Raw genomic sequence first — 24,035 nt, forward strand, 5'->3', positions numbered from 1 at the left:
ACAACGACAGAGCTGTTCATGTTAACAGTTTATTTCATCCAATACAATGTGTTGGAAATCATACTCATATCACGAAGAAAAAAAGCTAAATATGTGATGAGTTCCATCTAGAATAGCCCTATATTTAGCCCTATAGTCTATTTCTAAAAACTAAGTGAAAGGAATACTATACAGTGACAGCATACATTTCCGTAAAGTTTGCATCATGTCTCTGATTCGAATCGGACTTGTACCCCATTCTGCCACTGCAATGCCTTAAGGCCGAAATATGCTTCTGCATCTCCGCTTATGGATGGGCGGGCGCACGGATACAGACGGATAGACTGCGTTTATGGTTCTCCGTAGGCTGTGGGTGCTGAAAACAATTCACCGCCATAAGAGTAGGTGGCGCAACGTTTTTTTGTTTAGACGTCGTCGAGTGTTTATTTACCTAGGTTACCTAGAAGTCGGAGCAAATTTAGAAATGAGCTGTTTCATCAATAAAATATGCACATTTCCAGCAACGACACTGCCCATTTCTCGTCACATTTTAATTCAGATGCTGATTTACATGTACTGTTTAGCTGAAATATGAATTGTAAAAACTTTACAAGCAATGGCGGTCAAAGGATTATGTTTGTCTTGTTTATCACGGCAACCCCGTCGCTGACGCAATCGGTTCTTAATAGCCTCTCCGAGGGCTGACGGAGAGGTCTCCAAGGGCGTTCCACGGAGACGAGGGCGTTCCCATGTGTCCATTTTTCAAAAAACGCAGAAGCATATATCGGCCTTTAGCTGCGCCACTGTGCACTTTTCATAGAAATGAATGGGAACGCCATCTCGGAAGACAGAAGTAGCTGTGTCTATTAATATATACAGTGAGGAAAATAAGTATTTGAACACCCTGCTATTTTGCAAGTTCTCCCACTTAGAAATCATGGAGGGGTCTGAAATTGTCAGCGTCGGCTGTGGATACAAATCAGTAAATAAAACCGATTAATGGTATGCAATTACTCATGCAGTGAACGCTGTATCTGGAGAAGTGTGCAGAACTGATGAAGTAAAAAAATCAATGGTTTACTTAAATCTGAATTCTTAAGCAAAAAAAATGACTAAAGCCTAAAGAGTTCCAACAGGTAGCCTACTCGTCGCTCTCTGCAAATAAATCGGTATGGTCAAGGAAGATGTGATCCCTCCTCGGGGAACGATCTGCAACATTTTGCAGCAGCAATAAATATGCCATTGTGTGGTGTAGTCCTAGTGTACGGAATAAGCCTACTTTGGGTCTATAAATACAGTGATAAGTCACTTATTATTTGATGGCAAAGTTCCCTGTTAACATAATTGATTTGAATTGAAGGCAAAGCAAGGCTAGTTTACAGTTTTTTGAATGACCTATCTCAGAGTAGCTTTATAGAATGTACGGTTACTGTATTGAAAAATAAAAAGACAACATAATTGCTGCAGTAAAGGCTTCATTTGCAACAGGGCAAGAAATATGCAATATAGCTTCCATTTAAAGTATTACCCGAGCTCTGGCCCTTCTCTGAGAGCCACCACACATTCTAACTCCTCTCCCTTGTCCCTCTCCCTTGTCCTTGTCTTCCTCTCTCTTGTCCTGGTACTTCCCCTTCTCCCTCTCCCTTGTGCAGGCATTACTGTATTCTTACTTTCTTTTGTTGCTCTATATTGTTTTTTCCCCACACCAGATCAGCCCAAAGAGGTTCTCTTTACTGTCTATACCATATGGTCATGCAATTGAAAGAACCTCAACACCTGAGTGTTTCCTAGTTGGGAATCAGCTGTGATGTACAGTATTTGCATAACTTAAGCTGTTTCTCAGTAGCAATAGAATACAATACAGGGGATATATTTCTGTTTCAATTCACAATATAAACAGCTGTTCACTTTGACTTTAGCCAATAATTTAGGTTTTGAACATGATGTTATCTGTTTTGCTGACAGTGTGAAAGCATTGGTAAATTGGGCAGTAAAAATCGATTGTTTTGGTCTTGGTTAAGCTTGTGTGTAAAAGAAGTTCAAGCATTTAAAATTTGTGTTTACTCTATGCATTTTGTGTCAAAGCAACAAGAAATGTGTTAATTTTACATCCTACACAGACGGATGTTGTACTCACTGTGTTAAGAGTTTAGGAAACTTGTTAAAGGTATTGAAAAAACTTTCATAGTGATTGTAAAATACTGTATTTATATAGGCCTAGCACAATTCATACACAATGGAAATTCCAAGTGCATTGCAAATGACCAGAAGTGTAAGTGGAGTGAGTAATTGTTAAAACAAACAAACAAAAAAAGTGTACAATTATGACAATTATTAGTTAGAAAATTATAAAGGACAGAAATACTCAATTTTAAATTAGAACGGACGAAAAAGGTATAAATATTTATTTTGCGCATACATGTCAGCTCTCAATTGTGCGTAAGTGTGCTCTTTGGTGTGCGTAAATTCTGTTCTTACCTAAGAACAAATCTCAAATAAGAAAACATTGGTGAATGCCAGAATCTTCGTGAAAACTGCATAAGTGGGGTTTGAGATCAAATTTGTTCGTTAGAACATTTGGTGAATGAGGCCCAATGATCCTAAGGAAGGTGAGAAATCAGCCCAGAACTACACGGGAGGAGCTGGTCAATGACCTGAAAAGAGCTGGGACCACAGTTTCCAAGGTTACTGTTGGTAATACACTGAGACGTCATGGCTTGAAATCATGCATGGCAAGGAAGGTTCCCCTGCTTAAACCAGCACATGTCCAGGCACGTCTTAAGTTTGCCAATGACCATTTGGATGATCCAGGGGAGTCATGGGAGAAAGTCATGTGGTCAGATGAGACCGAAAAAGAACTTTGGGGTCATAAATTCCACTTAACGTGTTTGGAGGAAGAAGAATGATGAGTACCATCCCAAGAACACCATCCCTACTGTGAAGCATGGGGGTGGTAGCGTCATGCTTAGGGGGTGTTTTTCTGCACATGGGACAGGGCGACTGCACTGTATTAAGATAAGGATGACCGGGACCATGTATTGCGAGATTTCGGGGAACAACCTCCTTCCCTCAGTTAGAGCATTGAAGATGGGTCGAGTTTGGGTCTTCCAACATGACAATGACCCAAAGCACACAGCCAGGATAACCAAGGAGTGGCTCCGTAAGAAGCATATCAAGGTTCTGGCGTGGCCTAGCCTAGTCTCCAGACTTAAACCCAATAGAGAATCTTTGGAGGGAGCTCAAACTCTGTTTCTCAGCGACAGGCCGGAAACCTGACTGATCTAGAGAAGATCTGTGTGGAGGAGTGGGACAAAGTCCCTCCTGCAGTGTGTGAAAACCTGGTGAAAAACTACAGGAAACGTTTGACCTCTGTAATTGCAAACAAAGGCTACTGTGCCAAATATTAACATTGACTTTCTCAGGGGCCTGTACTACGAATCAAGATTTGGTGTTAGCGAGGTAACTTCAGGTTCAACCCAGGGTTTTCTGTACTACGACAGTGGATCACTTGTTACCGGAGTAGATCGCCATGGTAACACATGCTGAACGGCTAACCTGGTCGGGAGCAGGTTAAGTTGGAGATCAGAGATCAACCGGTATAAAAAACCCGCCCACTAACTAATTCTTGACGATAATGTCGTCACCGTTCATAGAAGTTCCTGTGGAGCTTGGTACGCGGATAGTCAGAGGTGTGCTCAGAAGAAATATAACATTTGGAGACTGACAAAACCCTTTTGCATTCCCTCATGAGTATCTTCCTGAAAGATATAGGTTCTTAGCAGAGGGAATTACGTATATTGCCAGCTTCTTGAGCCGTATGTTGCCAATGCGACACATTGAAGCTGTGCACTCAGTCCCACAGACTGTATGCATAGCTTTTCGTTATTTCGCTATGGGTACTTTTATAGTGTGGGTGATGCAGAGAACCTGAGCAAGAACTCCGTCTGCCGCGCAATTTGCAACGGATTTTCTTTAATGGCTGTTGCCACCATATTCTGATTAATGTAGTGATGAAAAAGAGATTTCCAAAGTGCCCTTTGTAAAAACTTTGGACTCTAATATGTTGTCAAAATGTACAAGGTTTTTCACTCAATGTTCTGATTTCCGTTCTGGAAATGTATGCAAATGATATCATATTTTGCTAATCATTTGCTAATTTAAACATACATTTACAGGAAACTAGTAATGAAAACAATATTTGACAATTTTTCAAAAATAATAAATAGGACATTGAAAGAGATAAGTGGTGAAAACCCCCAGAAAAGATTCAAAAGGCACAACAAGAAAGCCACAAAAAGGTATTAAAAAGACCAAAACGTAGAACAAAGTTTAACAAATACATCCTCATGTGTTCTCCCTTCCCTAGGAACACAGAAAAATATGTCAGCATAACCAAGTTTAGTGTCATTCATTCAGTCAATTACTATCTCTTCTCATATTCCAGTTTTTCTGTCTCCAACCTTGTTTTTTTATTAAAAGCCTCTTATAATCGAGCTCCAGGTTTTTTTTTATACAGGGCCCCTCACATTGTCTGCTCCAACCTGAAACAAAAGAACTTTGTCCCTTTCCAAGGCACACTTGGTCAAAGTTGAAGGTGTCCATTTGACTATTGCAAGGTTCATTGCTTATAGCTTGTGTCTTTGTCTTGGCTTTGAAGTGGAGGCCCTAGGCTCAGGGGGAGGAAGACATTCCTATTCCTGCTGAGTTAAACACCATAGCAATTTAATCAATTGAGTCATATTTGAAATGAGCACTTTAAGGACTTGTGTCTTGTGTTGAGACCACCACCATTAGGAAGTCACCACAGACACTTCAATTACAGCCACACATTCACACACTCTCGCCATCTGTGTTGCAAGTGGTAAACACAACTCAAAAGTGTACCCCCAAAATGAGCAGGCAGACAGAGAACATCTTGGACCTCCACTGGAGAAAGTAAATGGTATATTGGATCAATATTCAGCAACCACATATGGCATACATACTGGCGTATGACTATGACTATTCGTTTCACTGTTACGTCTGTATGGCACAGTGGGACGACAGTCACTGCAGAGAACAGTAATACATTTCACTCCTTCAAAATTCATAAATAATTGTTGAATGAACATGGTCACATTACTTGAAACATACATATGCCTGGGCTTCCAACCTGCTGCCACCAGGGTCTGAAGAAATGCCCCCTTCCACTCCTTCCATCATGGGGTGACCCTGATAGATATCCTAAAAAAGGGACTAGTTCAGGCAATTCAGCCTTTTACTTGTTGGCCTTAAAATATGTACAAGTATTGTCTTACCGTTTTGAATTATGTTTTTATTTTTTATTTGCTCCCACAATTGTTTGCCACTGCAGGGTTGCAACTAAAATAACACAGCAACAAAAGTTTAACGTTGTGGAATGCACACGTGTAATTATGATCATATCTTCAATAAATCATGTAGCTTACGCATTTACAGCGTCTGCTATTTTCTGCCAGATTGGCAGCAGCGACTTTGTTGAATTTTGCCTATATCATATGTCTGAATTCCTGATATGCTTGTATTCCAATATTTCACGCAGGAGGAGTAGACAAAGTTTGTAAGATTATTGTCTGCTCCTCCTGCGTGAAATATGCGGCTCTTGTTTCGTCCATGTTTGCGATTGGACATATGGTGCAAACACCGCCCATTTATGTGAACGCGCACATCTCTAGATTGGAAAGATCTGGGTTGAGTTAGAGAATTGATAACCGCTGTTGTTGTACTGCTTATCGTGATTGTGATTGTTAGGCTTTGCGTAGCCGGGTAACTGAAAGTCATCCAGAGCATGCTGGTCTTGCTTCGTAGTACAGGCCCCTGGTGTTCAAATACTTATTTGCAGCTGTATCATACAATTAAATAGTTTAAAAAATCATACATTGTGATTTCGGGATTTTTTTGAGGATTATGTCTCTCACAGTAAACATGCACATACGATGACAATTTCAGACCCCTCCATGATTTCTTATTTTCAACACTGTAAGTCTATGGTTGTACTCTATTCTGCCACTGCAATGCCTTAGCTCACACGCTGGCAACCATATAAGTCTATGCTCGCGACTGGTTGTCGCAAAGTATGACGTGTACAGCTAGTTGCAAGCGTGCACAAGTAGGAAAAAAGCGAGCCACTGTTTAACGCTAAACCGGAAGAGTCGGAAGTGGAAAGTTGGCGCAGTCCAGTTTCACGCTCTCGCTTGCCTCACTGCGCTACTGAACACTTTTCATAGAAATTAATGGGTACGACATCTTGGAAGACAGAATTAGCTGTGTCTATTAATATATAAGTCCATGGTAACGAGTCCTCTCAAAGAGTGATTCGTTCATTTTCTCGTGGCCGTGCATCAGGACTGTTGCATAGGCTCGTCCAAGTAAACAGAAATGATTCGTTAATTTCCTGACTTTGTGTACGAGACTTTGGATCATTTTTCACGTGACCTGCATAGGCTCTGTACTGGTAGCTATAGGAAACAAACGATTCGTTCATTTCCCGACTCGGTCTTTCTACGAGTCTTTGGATCCTTTTTCACGTGACCCGCTTGTATTTTTTAGTAGAGGAAAGTTTTCTCATTCCCTTTCGCGTGGCCGCTGTTTTAGTAAGACGTGAATGATATTCAAGTCTTCATAATGACTTGTTTTGTTATTTTCACTTTACATTTACACTTACAGTTTAGTGCAGTGTAATTGTTTGCTGTGATAATTAAATGCTAGTGTGATAATAAATGAAAATGTAAAACCATACAAACTGTCATGTTGTACTGTATTTAATAGAGGAGGTTTTTCTTAAAAAAATATATGATCTTCCACACAAAAGTGCTTAATTATAAAATATATTACATAACTGACATTAGTAGCAAACATGATAACGTATGCGACAGTAGTATTGTGCAGTTGCAGCGATTGCGTTTGACTATTTAAACATACAAAAAAATAATCAAAGTTACAAGAAGTCATTGTATTTCAGTTATATACATATTATGATTGTGTAAAACGTACAGTCATTGCTTTCTACAAGATTCACACGACAAAAAATTGCTCAATTTATGATTTAGCGAACACGCTAATAATAAAACACAATTCCATACTATCAATTGTGCCTGGTGTAGCCACGGCCATCAAATTATTTCTGACAATACCCGTGACTGTCGCAAGCGCTGAAAGGTCATTTTCCAAGCTGAAACTGATCAAAACATATCTCAGAAGCTCCATGTCACAAGATAGGCTGTCAGGTCTAGCCATCCTTAGCATAGAAAATGAATGTGCGCGCAGTTTAGCTGTAAAGAGTGTGGTTAAAGACTTTGCACACATATTTGCTAAAAGACACACACTTGTGTAGGCTATTCACACAACAGCGCCTTCCTTGTCCGTTTTTAAAGTGAGGTTAAAGACCTTTTTATTTGATGTGTCCTATAGAGATGAGTGTTGATGCAGTTGTTTTGTCTGTATGTATTTGTTGCCATATCATGTCTGTATGTATCTGTTGTCATGTTGATTTTAGCACTCTGTATAGCACATTGGTCAACGAAAGTTGGGTTTAGTTGTGCTTTGTAAATAAAGATTGATTGATTCACCTGCAATCCGTTTGAGCATTTTTTCCTTATTGAATACATTTTCCTCACAAGACAAGCTTGAGTTTTGATATCTTGCATTTATTACACGGCTCTTCAGAATGTTCCAAAAAGTTCAGTTGATCGCGTCGGGGTCCTGTTCGTCCCGTCGGTATTTGTATTACATTATCCGTTACATATGCGGTGGGGGGGCCTCATGTGTTTCCGTTACGGGCATGGATAGATACAAATATGAGATAGTAGGTCTACACAAGCACATAGTCTACATCTTTCTCTAGTTTTACCAGCCTTCAAATGTGGCCATCCCTTTCCCGGTTGCAAAAGCATGTTCCAAACCTTACCTTAACCGCTAGCTTACATTATCATCTAGTAATATATTCTTTTAGCATATACTTCTACTAAAACGGGGTGAGGGGATGCGATCTCACTACATTTGGGTGAGGGGTTGAACAATATGTGTAATTAATGTTATAAGAACCTAAAAATAAATATCATAAACGTAAAGTAGCAAAGACGTTAAGTTGTTTATATTACAACAAGATATATGATAACATATTTTTGACACTTGCAAATCGAAACATTGGTCACATAACCTTAATTTATCAAGTCGTCAATGACGATTATGAGACTGACGTCTTGAGGACTTGACGTCACTTGATTCCTTCCATCGCTCGATACAGTCGCCATACCATAAATTGACCAGCAGATGTCCCTATGGAGAAGATGTATCGAACGCTTCGAAAATGCGATACTTTTTCGAGACAATTGTGTCAAATAGCTTGTTGCTTCGAAAAGCTTTGTTTCCCCCCATCACTACCGTAAATATCCCGCTGACCTTGGAACTGATGCCTAAGGCATTGGGTTACTCAAACAGCCAACAATTGCCTCCAGTACTACACCTACTTAAACTATCGCGGGCCTCATTAAGAAATGAGCGCCAGCTGTGAGTTAAAGCTCCTGGGTCCTAGAGCTACCCGGTCACACTCATCCCTACTTTCAGAGTTCACCGTCCCGGTGACAGGGCTAGTGTCTACCATAACCTAAAGCCATGGCTGACGTAAGACCTCTCACCTCCATCTCACCATCAGGTTTAGCAACAATGACGTTAGCATATGCCTCCTAATTGCTCACAAAGGTATCGCAGAAGTGGGCTTGAGCCCTCTGTTCACCCCTAGACACTACCAGGGCTGTTAAATCTGTACCCCCGCTACTCCACGCTTGCCCACCATCATCAAGTGAGGAGGCTGTCACTGAAGCACACAGAGCTAATGCCTGAAGCATTAGGTGCGTACAGCAACCCTTTTGTCTTCCACATGCCTACAGATCATGTCGTTACACAGGTGTTATACAACTGGTCACGTAAAGTGCAGTCAGAGTTCGGAATAGATCCCTCAACTCTTGCGTCATGTCCATGATAGACATGAGTGCATGACGATATAGCTTTCCCATCCTTCTGTGTGCGCAAGTAAAACTGCTGTTGTACACAAACCAACCTGTGAACATAGTTAAAAAAAAATGTTAAAAACACTATCCTGGTGTGTTGTAGTCTTTAACAGAGTAAAAATGTCATCTCATCTTTTGCTTCCCCATCTTAACGATCAGGCAAAAACAAAGCTCAGCTGGAGGCAGGCATCTAATTAGATACCTACGACCACCTCAATCCAGTCCTCAGACATCAAGTCACCAGAATTCTTTTTTTTTCTTTTTTTTTTTTTTGAAAGTGAAGGGCATTTACATTCTCTAGGAACAAATACATAATGCTCAGATACCGGTTGTAAAGAAGCAGCAGCTGGCGTCCCACTGGTAGAGGGGGCGGAACCGTCTTCCTGAGAACCACCTATTCTCTCAGGCGGCTGTTTTCAGCTTGAAGCTGTCATACCTGTTCGGCAAGAGCTCTTAATTGTTCCTGAACATTGTCCTCCGACATGACTAACAGTCTTTCAGCGCCCAGTAGAGTACTGATGTCCACTGGATGTCAGTCACCAAAGTCCACACAAAGGATATCCAGGGGCGATGAGGCCCCAGATGACCACCACTGTTTTTCCCACAAAACGAATATTGCAACAAAATAGGTAAACCAACAAAAAAAACTAAATACCACAGCCTCTGGATCCTGCCGACAACGCCATATGTGGCGGGGGGACTGACTACGCCACTCTCACAGATGGGGTGAGAGACCCTTAGTTCGAAATGCTATAACTACTATTTGTGTCCCGTCCAATCAAATGAACGGTACAGAGACTGTGGTATCAAAAATATACAACATTTTATTTTATACACAATAATAACATCCAAAGGTAATTAATAGTACATTATAAAAATAATTCACGGCAAACCAAAGCACACTAGATAAGCACAACAAACCACTGCTCAAACCAAACAACTTGAAAACAAAGATAAATCTAAATGTGGGAAAAACAGTTGCAGGAACTAAACACCTGTAGTAGAAGATGCATGTATTAATTATACAATAGCAGCAGTATTTACAAATTAATAATTTACGATCAAAACATACCGACTGCTATTGCGTTTAGACCCCGCAACTCACTTGATCACCGTCAATATCCCGCTGACCTTGGAACTGATGCCTAAGGAATTGGGTTACTCAAACAGCCAACAATTGCCTCCAGTACTACTCCTACTTAAACTATTGCGGGCCTCATTAAGAAATGAGCGCCAGCTGTGAGTTAAAGCTCCTGGGTCCTAGAGCTACCCGGTTACATGTGCAATTCAAGTAAAATGATCTTATATTATATGGAAAATTATGTGTAAGAAACACTTGATTTAAGTCTGTGAACTTTGAGTTACTTTGTCCATAGGAGGGGGGCATGCAGCAAGTTCACAGTTCACACCAATTGAAAGAGGTCAAGTTACACATGTAGGGCCTACTGCACTTCATGTTGGTGCCAAATAAGGGTGGCAATTTAAAACCTAGTAGCTCTAACGAGGCTCTTGTCAAAAAAATCATTTATTATCACACTTGCATTTAATTAGTGAGTAGGTCACCATACGAATGGCATGACTGCCCATCAGCCAATCGGAACACTCATACTCTTAACTTCTAGAGTCTTTTGTTTTTAACTCAAGTGTTGTCTCATGTGAGGCAGTTGTTTTTGTTTGTAATAAATAATCAAGTCTTATGATGAAGTACGGTATGGTTATTTTGTACCATTTCTTAATTGAATTTAGAGAACAATTACTGTACTGTGATATATACCGTAACCGTGATATAAAATTACTCATACCGTAATAGGAGATTTTGGCCATATCGCCCACCCCTACTAGCCCGCTATCCAGCCATGTCATTGTCCCCAAATCAAGATTTTTATGAACTAAATAATCGGCATTTCATGTTGGCCGTAGCCTGTATGAAGTAGATTGACAAGACTAACGAAGTGAATAGCAAATGGGATGTAAGATGAGCAGTTACGTGACACTGACACAGTAAATTCATAAAAATAACATTTTCAAAATAGGTTAAAAGATATATGGAAGTCACTCATTGTTGTAATTACATGTTAGCTTGTAAAAGTCTTTCAAAATTGTAAACAGAGGTTTTGACTCCCTGGTATGCTTACTTATTTCAGACAAATTGTACGAGGTCATACTATGTAGCCAGTTCAATAATTTACAACGGTGAACAGACAGATTTGCTGGAACTTATAATGTTGGTTATCACCTGATAATGGACAACCCTGCAGCCAATCAGAATCGAGGTTTCACCCAGACCATACTATAATTAAAGATATTTGGCCATTCAACACAGGGCCATTTTGACTTCAACCTATAAATGATCTGGTATGGTGTAAGGGTCTGGAAGCGTATTCCCATCAGCTAGTACCAATTTTCGCATGTACTCGAACTTGTAATCAAACCCAGAACTGGGCTCGGATATTATGGTTTGAAATTGTTTGGAATAGAAGCTGAATCAAATCAAATGTATTTGTATAGCCCTTTTTACACGCAAGCATGTCACAGAGGGCTGTGATAGAGGGCTGAAATAGCTAGCTTCGCAAAACTTGCACCACACCAGCTTAAATTTGTTCATTTTTTACATTTATTAAAGATCAGCATTTTATCAGTAGGATAATCAACCCATTCATAAGCAATGCCTGTTTTTATGCACAGACATTCTTATTTCATTAGAAAAGGTGTAACCCAGGTTGTTCAAGCAAACTGAATAACAAAAACGTAATGTCTGGCCCCTTGACCCTTTTCTTTTTCTCCAAATCTGGCCCTTAGTAATTAGGGAAAAAAGTAATTGAATAGGCCTGTTTTATTTCCCAGCATGCCTTTCAGCAGGACAAAATGTGTGTGCGTGCTCGCAAACCAGCGGTACACCACATACATTCCGAACCAGCAAATGTGCAAGCTCTAGGAAAACCAAGGCATGGCTGACAAATCATGAGTATTTAGAAATCCAACATTTTTTGTTTTTTTGTTGAGTGACTTCTTCAACACTTTACATTTTGTAATATGAAGAAAAGATGTGGGGGGTTTTCCTCATTCGATTTGAAGATTGCTGACATGTGGACCATTTTACCAGATTTGTGTATTATGGTTTGGCCAAAATTAAGAAAATAGACATAAATCATTTTGTTGTTTAAATGTAAAATAAGCTTTGAGTTTGGCTTGGATGAAAAAAACAACACAACTGGAAGTGAAATATCAATTTATACGTTTCAACTGTACCCTTTTGATGAGTTCCAATACAAGCAAATTTCCTTTCTCCAAAGATGAGAAACTAATGTGTTTTCTGACACAAAATGTATGACAATTATATCCAGAGTGAATCGGGCTAATGCATCTTTGCTGCCATGCAACGTAATAATAAAATGTAAAAACATAAAAACAGTTTGTAGTGATGTGCTAGAGACAATGAGATTATAAGGTCTCACCAACCCCTATTATTTTTGTCATGTCAAGTAGGTGGTGGGCCGAGTCCACGTATCTTTCTTTAGTTTTTGAAATGACCCCGTTGATGAGGAGCTGGATTTTTGATATTATCAACGTTGTTTTTTTCTTAAAACATTTTCGTTTGTTGGCACATCCAATTCTTGCACATTTTTTCTGTAGCTTAGTTCAGTTAGCAACTTTATCAGGCAATCGTCTCAACTACATAACTCTCCGACCAACCAGAACTCGTGTATCAACTTGTTACCTAATCGAATGGTTTGTAACAGGATCAGCTGATAGTAAAAACAACCTAGGTGACCGTGCGTCAAGTAGCTAGCCTAGTAAGCCTACAAGTCTCGGCACCACAATGGTAGCTCAGTGAGCTTTAATTAAATACTTGCTTTCCGTGTCACTATCTGTCATAAATTTACCTTATTTTCTTCATTTTTAAAAATCAGTGTCGGTGATTACAACCGTTGGGCACTCACAGACCTGGAGATTTAGCTGGCTGTGCTCAGAATAGCAAAAAAAACACAAAGAAATATGACAAAATTATTGCGACATACAACGAATACCATAAAACGTAGCATGTTGAACGTGTTTATGTAGTCTTGGCTCTTCCTCTTGTGTTTAGTGGAGACATAAAAATGACACTGGCTGACCCTGAATGGGGTAGCCCTTGCAAGTGATCCCCAAAAACCCTGTAAAAAGTAATACACAACATCTGAGTTGGACTGTTTTTAAACATCTGATGCTATAATGTGTTCCAGGTAGAGGATGTAAGCTGACTTGAGATGGTAGACTGAGCTGGCTGGTGATGGGACCCTGAGCTGACTGGAGATGGTAGACTGAGCTGGCTGAAGATGAGAGACTGAGTTGTGTCAACATAATCAAACGAGCAATAGGTCTCGGTTCGCTCTAAAAGTTATTTCCTGACCTTTAACCTTCGTCAATGTCTTTCTTGCTCTGTCCTTAAACATCTAAAGATTGTTTTTTTTAATCTCTTCACACTATAACCTTTATTGTACAAAAAACATGGGAGCAGACACTGACGACTAGGGGGGCATGGTATTCCACATCAGATTATAGGTCTTCTATGTCCTGTCCATCCTCTGCCCTGCCCGTCCTGTCTGTGCTTTTAATAAGCATGCAATGTCTGTAAACTAATTTTCAAATAAAATGTGGTGCACTTGAGATTGTAACAGCAAAATTTATTTTGCAGTAGGTTATTTGTATACACTGACCCCACTGTACATCTTGCCATACAAAATACAGAAAACCTTCTCCAGAGCTGCATTTTCACTCTTACGTGCTTTAGCTATATTTGTTGTGTGGGTGAAGTTACTGTAACACCCCTGTGAAATCCAGCATTACCTAGCACAGTGGTTCCCAACCCAGGTCCTCAGGGCACCCCTGTCTCGCATGTTTTATGCTGGGGATACACTTATGCTGGGGACACACCACAGGATAATCGGGCCGATTTCGGCCCTTCCGACAATCCTAGGTAACATGTTCCGATTATCTTGATGGTTCCGCAGATTTTATCAGATGTTCCCTTGTTGAGAGGTGTGTTAAGAGTGACCACACACTGTAGGAGCAAAACGGCTAAATCTGGTATTTTTTGTCCTCCTGTTTTGTTCTCTCACAGTTTGAAAATCTTATAAGATTAAAAAAATCGTATAGTGTGTCCCCAGCATATAAGATTTTAAAAATAGTTTATGCTGGGGACACACTATACGATTTAATGAGGTTTTCCAATTGTGCAGAGATGTCAATATTTATTGATAAATTTTACTGATGTGGTATACCTACTGTTGACCAATTATAATTACGTATGTCATTGATTCATGTCGTTATTATATGTCTGGGGAACACACAAAAAACAATACTGTACATTTATTTGAACAATGTTCTGCACATTTCATTATCACTTAACTGTTAACTTGCTCTGATGACTAATAGCAGCACAATAATATAACAAATATGCTTGTTTATGTGGAATGTTGCAATGTTTCTTTAGAGAATATCTGAATTAGCCATTTGTTTAACTTTTTTCCATACATTTGAAGCCAAGTCGACCACTGACAATATACCGGCTCACCAAAATGCACATGTAAATGTTTACTTCCTACTTTACTCGCCTTGAATATCGGGGTATACAATATTTTTATGAAGGATTTTATGAAGGTGTCTTGTATATGAGCTCTTATTGGATGCAGACCATAGTTGTCCGGAAAACATGCCTGTGTCGATAAAGAAACTAAATGTTTGTTCCTTGAAATATGTGCAAGAACTGGACATGCCAACACATTTAAGGGTTGTAGAAAAGTTTTTAAGCGATACAGAAAAATCCAGCTGTTCCATCGCCAGGGATCGTTTAAATGCACGATTTTGAGCTTTGGCCCACCACCTTAAGTTGGAAATACTTTTCAATAAGTTGGAGTTTTGGACTGGAATTTCGCCCTGGTGCAGTTCAGAACATGTCATGTGTTCAAAGATCAAAGACTGGTTTAGATTCTTCTTTCCAAGAAGTGGAGATTGACTTGTCTGTCTGCTACTAAGACAGTGCGATTAAGAGCCTTCACCTCTCCAATTCTGGGGTCTGGTCTAATTTCAAACAGGTTGATTATCTGTAAAGAAAAAAGAGAAAATGTTTCCTTCACAAATCAAGTTCAGTTAAGGGACTCTTATTAATTCAAAATGTCTTGCAATACACACCCCTCCGCTAAAGCCAAATCTATCTAAAGGAAAAAAACGTCATGTCGTAGAGCAGGGGTACAGCACATACAATGCAAGGCATGGAGCATAGGATATAAATCCCCCGATGGACAGGAAATCCAACTTAGAGTGTAGGACATTTAACACTAGAAGCGCCAAGCCGGTTTTACCTACTAGAAGAGCGGTTAGGTCTTCAGACATGGACCTTGTTATGGTCACTAGATTCTAGCTTCTTCTACAGAGCAAAGGCACGGTCAGAAAATGAACGTACCTTTGCCATTCTGTCATTTATTTCTGTGTTGTTAGTTGGTGATTATTTCATTAGAGTGTTTGTTGTTTAACCCTTCAATCATTTAGCAAAATGTAATGTATTGGCTAAAATGTAAAATATGTTGCGGGTTAGACTGCAGTTGGTCTATAGTAGCCTGACATTATCATGACATTATTAACATTTTATAGTCAGCTGACAATGATCACGTCGTTGTCCCCTGTCAAAAGTATGAACACACAGGGCCATCATAAACATTCAATGGTCTTATTGATCCAGTTATCCTGACCAAACATGTATTGTTCTTCATTTATTGTCCAATTATTGCAAATATGAGGGCAAGTGTTACTTGTTTGGAAATTGTCACATTTCTGCAGAAATTGTTTATTTATTATTACTGTAACATTGGGTCCCAGTGTGGATCTTGGGTTACGCATGAACAGTAGCACATTATGTGTGCAAATTAAATTGAAATCTCTCTAATAATGCCAGGAATCTCTGTTGGTCTGTTTGTCTGTAATAATGCCAGGAATCTCTGTCTGTCTGTGTATTTTTTTAGTTATGGTATTTTAGGCGAGCAAGTTTCCCACAATTATCTCGAGAACTGGGGACTTTGCAAAGCATATATTTTTCACGTGTCCATTTTATAATCCAATGGAGTGCAGTGTCACTTTTGACATTGTTTGGATAAGCATTTTGACATTTCAAAAGATAATTTGCCTCCAGTTTTGCAATTCATCATTTTCAGTCATGTTGAGCTCGTATTATACGCTTCACTAAGCATTTGGACAAATGTGCACTTGAGGTAGGAGGTTTTACGACAACTTCAGTAAATTTTGTTTCGTTAATGAACAAATGCAATTAACAAAGGCATTTGCAAATAAATAAAACTAAGCGCTTAATGCACCAGAGTTTGTAGTAAGGAAAATAGAGAAATTTTGCACAAAGCTAGCTGTCACAAGCCAAAACTATATGGATATACCAAGCCAAAAACAGGCATAAGACTGAACATTGGGCCTCATTCACCAATATCTTGGTCTGTTCTGCGTCATTTGTTCAATTGCGGGTTCAAAGTCTCGAAGTCCAAACTCCAGTGCTGCCGTCGCTCCGTCACTTTCTTGGGACGTGTTATATCGGGGGAAGGATCAGGAGTGTCCGCTGCGCATCGTTCGGCGATTCTTCAGCATGACAAGCCTCGCACGGTCAAGGACATGCTGTCGTTTTTGGGGTTGACAGGTTTTAGTTGACAGTATGTCCCCGGGTACGTTGACAGCACAGCCCCCTTACGCACCATCATTAACGCCCAAGGCATGCGCAACCTAAACAAAGTCCTGGCATGGGACATTCCGGCCGAGGAAGCTTTTATCAAATTGAAACAGGATCTCGCCCGCGCAGCTGAACTGGCGCTCCCGGACTACACGTTGCCTTTTTATTTGGATGTTTCTGAAACCACCCTATCGGCAAATGGGGTGTTGTTTCAGAAAAAAGAGTGTGGCAGGAGATTACTGCTATACCTCAGCATAATGTTCGACAACACAGAGAAACGACAGCCATTATGCACAAAACATGCGGCAGGAGTAGCAAAACTACTTCAAAAATCGGCTCACATAGTTATGGGCCACCCAATCACGGTACTAACGTCACACGGAGTTATGGCCTACATCAATTCAAACATGTTCACATTAACAACAAACAGGCGCATCAGGATCGACAATGTATTAGGGGCACCAAATGTAACATTCACACATGAAGGGATCAATATGGCAGAGGGAATGACAGGGGGAGAAGGTGACAGTCATGTATGTGAACACAGGGTGCAAAAAGAGGTCAAGGTCCGACCAGATCTAGGTGCAACACCATTGGCAGAGGCAGAAGAGGTACTGTTCACAGATGGGTGTTGTTACAGACATCCGGAGGAAGGGTTAAAAGCTGCATGGGCAGTAGTCAGACAGACAAGAGAAGGTTTTGAAGAAGTCGAATCAGGACGAGTGGTAGGAAAGGAGTCAGCACAGCTGGCTGAACTAACAGGCATGATTAAAGCTCTCGAAGGAGCTGAGGGCAAAACTGTAAATATTTTCTCTGACTCAGCATACGTAGTGGGCGCACTCCATGTGGAACTGAGTCAGTGGCTGCGGTCAGGGTTCTTGACAACCACGGGTATACCAATTAAACATGAAAAACAAATGAGACAATTGGCTAAAGCTGTCCTAAAACCAGCTCAAGTCGCAGTAATGAAATGTAAAGGACACGATGGGTCTCAAACAAAGGTGGCCCTGGGGAATGAAGCAGCAGACGCAGCAGCCAAGAAAGCTGCTGGTTATCTCCCAATGTATATAATGGTTTCACAGGAGATGAAACCCGATTTGATGACACAGGTAATCGAGGCTCAAGAGGCAGCCTCTCCACAGGAAAAAGAGTTGTGGAGACAAAGAGGAGCACATAAAGCCCCCTGTCTGGTGACAGGGGCGGTGGAAGGTCATGGAGGGGCCCGGACGGGCCTATGGAGGGGCCCGGACGGGCGCCCAGCTCTGCCGGCAGGTATGCGACAGGGTGTATTTAAACAGAGTCATGGGTTAGAACACGCAGTATATAAAGAGATGATGGTGCGTCTTACACATTGGTGGCACCCTCATCTACCAGCCATGGTGGCTAACTATGTGGCTGAATGTCGGGTGTGTCAGGAGTATAATGTAAGACCAACTCTGAAACCACATCAAGGAATGTTTCCACTACCAAAAACCCCAGGTCAGGAAATAGTTATTGATTACACCGACATGATAAACACTGTACGTGGTCATCGCTACCTTCTTGTAGCGGTGGATGGGTACACAGGATGGCCTGAGGCTGTCCCCACAAAACATGAGGACGCAAAATCCGTGTGTACATTTTTGACAAACACTTATATTCCGTTCCATGGGTTCCCTAAACGAATCAGATCAGACAATGGGTCACACTTCAAAAACAAACATCTTCAATTGGTAGAACAAAGTCTGGGGTTGGTGCACGCGTTTGGGGCAGTGTATCACCCCCAGTCACAGGGAAAGGTTGAACGCATGAATCGAAATCTGAAATGCAAGTTGGCCAAAATCTGTGCAACAACTAACATGAATTGGGTAGATGCTCTCCCTATTGCCCTAACAGCCATCATGAGTTCAGTGAACACCTCTACAGGATTCACCCCATATGAACTTCTGACGGGGCGACAGTTTCCGGGACCGGGAGCTGGGCTGGACCTACTGGAGGCGAAGGGTGAGTTGGCGCATCAACCATACTATGATCAGCTGTCTGCTCTGGTATCATCCTTCTCTAAACAGGTACAGGAGAAACGGGGGACAGCACAGGATCCAGTCAAGGCCTTTACCGCTGACTGGGTTTGGGTGAAAGCCATTAAGAGAAAGTGGACAGAACCTCGGTGGACAGGACCATTCAAGGTCATCGAGAGAACCTCGCACGCCCTAAGGGTGCTGGGGAAAGGGAGTACATGGTACCACTGGAGCATGTGTTCTGCTGCTCCAGAACCCAGTCGTACGTTGCAGGAGTTGTTGGAGAAGGGCCAGGAGGGCCGGTGAACCTTTTACGAATGTGAGAGTCCGGAAAAGAGGGTTACGACTCGGTTAAGAGTGTTACTGCTTGACCATATTAGAATTGTACTGGACTAAGAAGGTTTTCGCTACTTTACTTAAGAGTGTGTTATATCTATATCAACATGAAGTGTGTTACAGGTTTAGCCTTGCTGGGACTGCTCTGCTTAGTCATAGGCTTTCAAGTATATTATTATTGCTATTTACCAAAGCCGTTGGAGAGACAGGCGAGACAGAACAACCCACCAGAGGTTTGCATAACTGCCTACCAGGGCATCGAATTTAATTACACCAGGGGGAGTGCCACCACGTTCACCTTTGAACTCTGTCACGTCATCAAGTGTAACGGTCAAAATGGCTTATGGAGGGGGTATGACCTTTACCTGTGTTCACAACCTTATGTCCATTCCAGTTGTGCCCAGGGGCGACTCATCTATGAGCAGTGGTGCCCGGCATGGGCTTTTGTGGTTAAGCATACGGGTCCCCACTGGACCCCGGAGGCGGACAAATATTGGGAAAATGTCACATTCAGTCGTTTGGCGGGAGGGGGCACGACGGAGTCCAACCCAGTGCAGTTAACTCTTAAACATCTCCCTAAAGGCCCCTACGGTTTGAGGGGCACGAGTAAGGGGAAGGACACTGTGCACTTAATCTTGGGGGTAGAATAATCTGGGGGGGACACCATGGGCATGATTAAAATTAATATTTTTGATCCCGTTACACAACCAGACAACTCCACTACTAAACCAATTTGAATACATCAGATGACTAGCATCCACTCCGTCGACTACTCCCAACTTAGTACTGCTGACGTTATCATGTTGGCTACCGGAGGAGTGGGGCAGAAACTGTGGCTGGGGTGGCTGACGGCAACGGCAAAGGAAAACCACATGGGCAACTGTATGGCTTGTTCAGTGGGGCGCCCCACCTTATACAGTGAACCGGCACCCCTCTTTCCACAAACGGACAAACCAGGGTTAAGATGCATGATAGAACTACTGTCTGGGATAGAATCTCGCAATTGTAGTCAACTCAGTAAGATCTTCCCACCCATATCTAATTACACCCGTCCTCCACCATTTACGCCGGGGCCTCACCTACTGATTTGTTTCTCCCGTAGCAGTTCCGCTAGTGTCACTTGGGCAGTGGGGATGATCCCTAAAGACAGGTGTAACAAAACTTATACCATGAACACCAGTAATTACACCCTGTCCTGGGCACGCGCAGATTTATATTGGTCCTGTGGGGGAGGTTCTCTGTTGCCCAGGCTACCAATAGAATGGTGGGGTCGATGCGCCCTCGTTCGGCTGGCAACACCAGTTTTCTTCCTAGGTCATAAACAAATGAATAAAGTGTCCACTAGGCAGCGCAGGAGCACCAATTTCGATTTAACCCAGGATGGCCTTACCTACATAGACTCTATTGGAATCCCCCGGGGGGTTCCCGACAAATTTAAATTGGCTGACCAAATCGCCGCAGGTTTCGAAAACATACCTCTGCTGAGTGCTCTGTTCCCCATCACCCCCAACAAAAATGTAGACCGTATAAATTATGTCAACTACAATGTCTTGCGACTGGCTAATCTGACAAGGGACGCAGTAGAAGGACTGGCAGAGCAACTCTCTGCCACCTCACTTTTGGCCGTTCAAAACCGTTTGGTGCTTGACATGCTATTGGCTGAGAAAGGGGGGGTCTGCGCGATGTTCGGGGAAGCTTGTTGTACATTTATTCCCAATAATACTGCCCCAGATGGATCAGTGACTGAGGCCATAGCAGGCTTGCGTACATTATCCAAAGAAATGCACGACAATTCAGGGATTGACAATCCCCTGAATGATTGGCTGAATAACACTTTTGGCCGCTGGAAAACCATGATTGTCTTTCTCTCCATATTTGGTATGTTGTGCATGTTTGCTCTGTGTGGCTGTTGCTGTATCCCATGTATCAGGTCTCTGTGCACCGGATCATTGTCTCGGCTGTGGAGAACCGAACGAAGGGGTTCCAAATGCCGTTGCTGGGGGTGACTGACCAGGACGAGGAGATGGTGGTTGGTCCGGGCTATGTTGATTGATCTCTGGTGTTTTCAGAGATCAAAAGAGGGATTAAAGAATGTATAATACATTACAGTACAATTCTAGAACTATAATCATTAGCTTTATCACGGGCATGGCACTATCTATAATTCCAGTTATTAATAATTGTGGCAACTTAATCACCAAATGCATCATGGGCACTGTGCACTATATAGCAACGGGAACAATACTCTTCATAAAGGATGCATGTATTAAAGTTATGTATTGTGCTTATTAAATGTATGTCTTATGAACTTAGAACTGTGCTCAGGCTTAAAACATTGTATCTCACACAGGGTGTGGGAAACAGGCTGTATTTTGTGTTGTTATCTCTCCATTTCAGAAGCAACCTTGAAACCGGGCTGAGAGTGCACCCGAGCAGGTGGGATGCGTAGGGAAGAACAACTCCCTGATACACGAAAGACCAAGCACAACCCTTTTTTGATATTACTCTTTCAATTGCACTGTATAATATATGCTGGGGCAGGGACAGATAGCCAGTTGGACTTTGTGAACCAGCCCGAAACTCTGTTGCGGGTAGGGAAACGTAGACAGCCCCATAGCTCTGTACACAAAGATTTTGAATCCTTCAATACAAAGCAGCAAATAAAACCGATGGATGGAATGCAATTACTCATGCGGTGAACGCTGTATCTGGAGAAGGGCACAGAACTGATGAAGTGAAAAATAAATGGTTTAACTTTAATCTGAATTCTGAAGCAAAAAAATATATTTCAAAACATAGCCTAGAAGACAGTTGACTGTTACAAATATCCATGAGGACTGGTCTTGGTTGCCTAAATCATCCCAACAGGTATTCGTCACTCTCTGCAAATAAATCAGTATGGTCAAGGAAAATGCGTTCCCTCCTCAGGGAATGATCTGCAACATTTTGCAGCAGCAATAAATACGCCATTGTGTATGTGTAGACCTAGTGTGCGGAATAAGCCTACTTTGGGCCTATAAATACAGTGATAAGTCGCTAGTTTATTTATATAGGCCTATATCAATTAGTTGCTAAATTATAAAGGAGAGAAAAATTCAATTTTAAATTAGAACGGACAAAAACTTTATAACTGTTTATTTTGCGCCAAAATGTCAGCTCTCAATTGTGTGTAAGAGTGCTCTTGGGTGTGCGTGAATTATGTTCTTACCTAATAACAAATCCCAAATAAGAAAACATTGGTGAATGCCAGAATCTTCGTGAAAACTGCATAAGGGGGGGGGTGAGAACAAATTTGTTCTTAAGAGCATTTGGTGAATGAGGCCCAATATTATTTACAAACGGTTTAGCCTAGAAAGACAGCAGGGATTTGATTATCATTGCTTTAGGCATCATCACTTGCTGGACAACCTTTCAATTGGCAATTCACAAATAGGTTTTTGGGTACCCTATAGCCTACTGTTATTTAGAAGCGAATGAGCTTTTACAACCGATATGCAGCAGTGCTGACTGCTGGCATATGATTCAGCTGCTTTCAAAGGCTTTTCTTTATGGAGGAAATGCTGGCTAGCTAATAGAACGACAATATAATGTGGATAGTTTCAGTATAGATCAGTGAATTGTGTTTACTTAATGTGTTTACTGATGTCAAAACTGCCTGCACATTGCAAATATGCAAACTAAATCACCAAATCAACTATGACATTATGATCACCCGCTGCATCATGGACATGGGTACTATTCCTACCACTTTAGCTTCCATGGTTTTTTGAGGCATTAATATAGCGATCCACAAAAATGTATACAACAGCAACAATGTTCGTATGAATTTAGTATAGTAAAGGGCTGTATATGCTACTCCGACTCAGTTTACGGATGGGTGGGCGGACGGATACAATACTCTTTTCCGTTTATGGTTCTCCATGGGCTGTGGGTGCTGAAAACAATTCACCGCCAGAAGAGTAGGTGGCGCAACGGTAATGATGTCATTAGCCGACCAATCACAGCCAAGGAGGTATCCGTAACTATCCGAAATTAGAACAGATAGTTAGGAAATTCAGGAGGTGCACGTCGAGCTCGGAGAGGGCGTTCCACCTAGATGAAGACGTTCCCCTGTGTCCGTTTTTCGGAAAACAGAGTACCCTAAATCGACCTTAAGGCTGGGAGTTACTGGACAAATTCTCTACTTGATAGGTCTCACACCTCATTGTGTAACTTACTGTCGCATTGCTAGTCATATGTTGATAGGTAAGGGTCAACATGTGGTCTGATTGGTACAAAGTGAATTGTGAAGCATTGTTCTTTGGATTCTTCATCTCCTGATGGCTTGTCCTCTCCTCACCTCTTACTCTTTCTCTCTCTGATTTACAATGATCAAGGTTAGTCATTTTGTAACATGTTTGCCTTGTAATTGATTTAATTAAAGGGGTCATTGACTGGGTTTTGGGGGGTATTTAACAATGTTCCTTAAGGTCTCTGAATAGGGTATGTAACATTGGTTGGGCTGAAAATGGCCCGGGTGCTGTTCTATGCCCCCCTGATACATCCAGTGAAATTTTCCCGGGAAAAAACGCTAGGTTTTCTCCTTTTATGGGATGTTCATGAATATATAGATAAGCAGCGCGCTGATTGGTTGGTTTACAACGAGTGAAACTGTGGAGCAAAGATGCAACACGGCCAATAGCACTCACTGAAACAACGAAGGTGGATACTTGAAATGAAAATGTACAAATAAATCTATTGTGTCTACACAACACTGTTTTCAACAGATTGACTAGATATAATTTCAAACTAGAAAAGGCTGTTCCTGCGAAACAGCAGTGAGAATGCTGAAAACCTGAATGGAGATCGCTGACCATGCTAAAAAAGCTTAAAATTGTGAACATTTTCAGAAAGTTATAAGCTGAAGCTTCAAAGCGACTGAAAGGTATTTTAAATAGGGGCTGGAGCTGGACAAAGGCATAAAACAACAGAAAAGAGAAGAAAAACGCTAAA

At 41.4% G+C, this 24,035-nt stretch overlaps 1 protein-coding gene across 5 annotated transcripts in view; it reads right to left on the reverse strand.

Annotated features, from left to right (window-relative positions):
• The window catches only part of cyp27a1.1 (cytochrome P450, family 27, subfamily A, polypeptide 1.1), a 165,237-nt gene that overhangs the window by 70,753 nt on the left and 70,449 nt on the right, over positions 1-24,035 (reverse strand). The window contains exon 13 of one of the 5 annotated variants that reach the window (XM_084688253.1): positions 12,218-15,088. The exons of the other annotated variants lie outside the window; for them this stretch is intronic. Coding sequence (XP_084544379.1) covers positions 14,969-15,088 — 120 coding nt within the window. The 3' untranslated portion in view covers positions 12,218-14,968. Of the gene's footprint in view, positions 1-12,217; positions 15,089-24,035 lie in introns of those variants that run through there. 5 annotated transcript variants of the gene reach the window in all.

This window comes from Hypomesus nipponensis, chromosome 23 (genome assembly GCF_054491055.1).
Source record: "Hypomesus nipponensis isolate SF chromosome 23, ASM5449105v1, whole genome shotgun sequence".
Classification (NCBI taxonomy): domain Eukaryota; kingdom Metazoa; phylum Chordata; class Actinopteri; order Osmeriformes; family Osmeridae; genus Hypomesus; species Hypomesus nipponensis.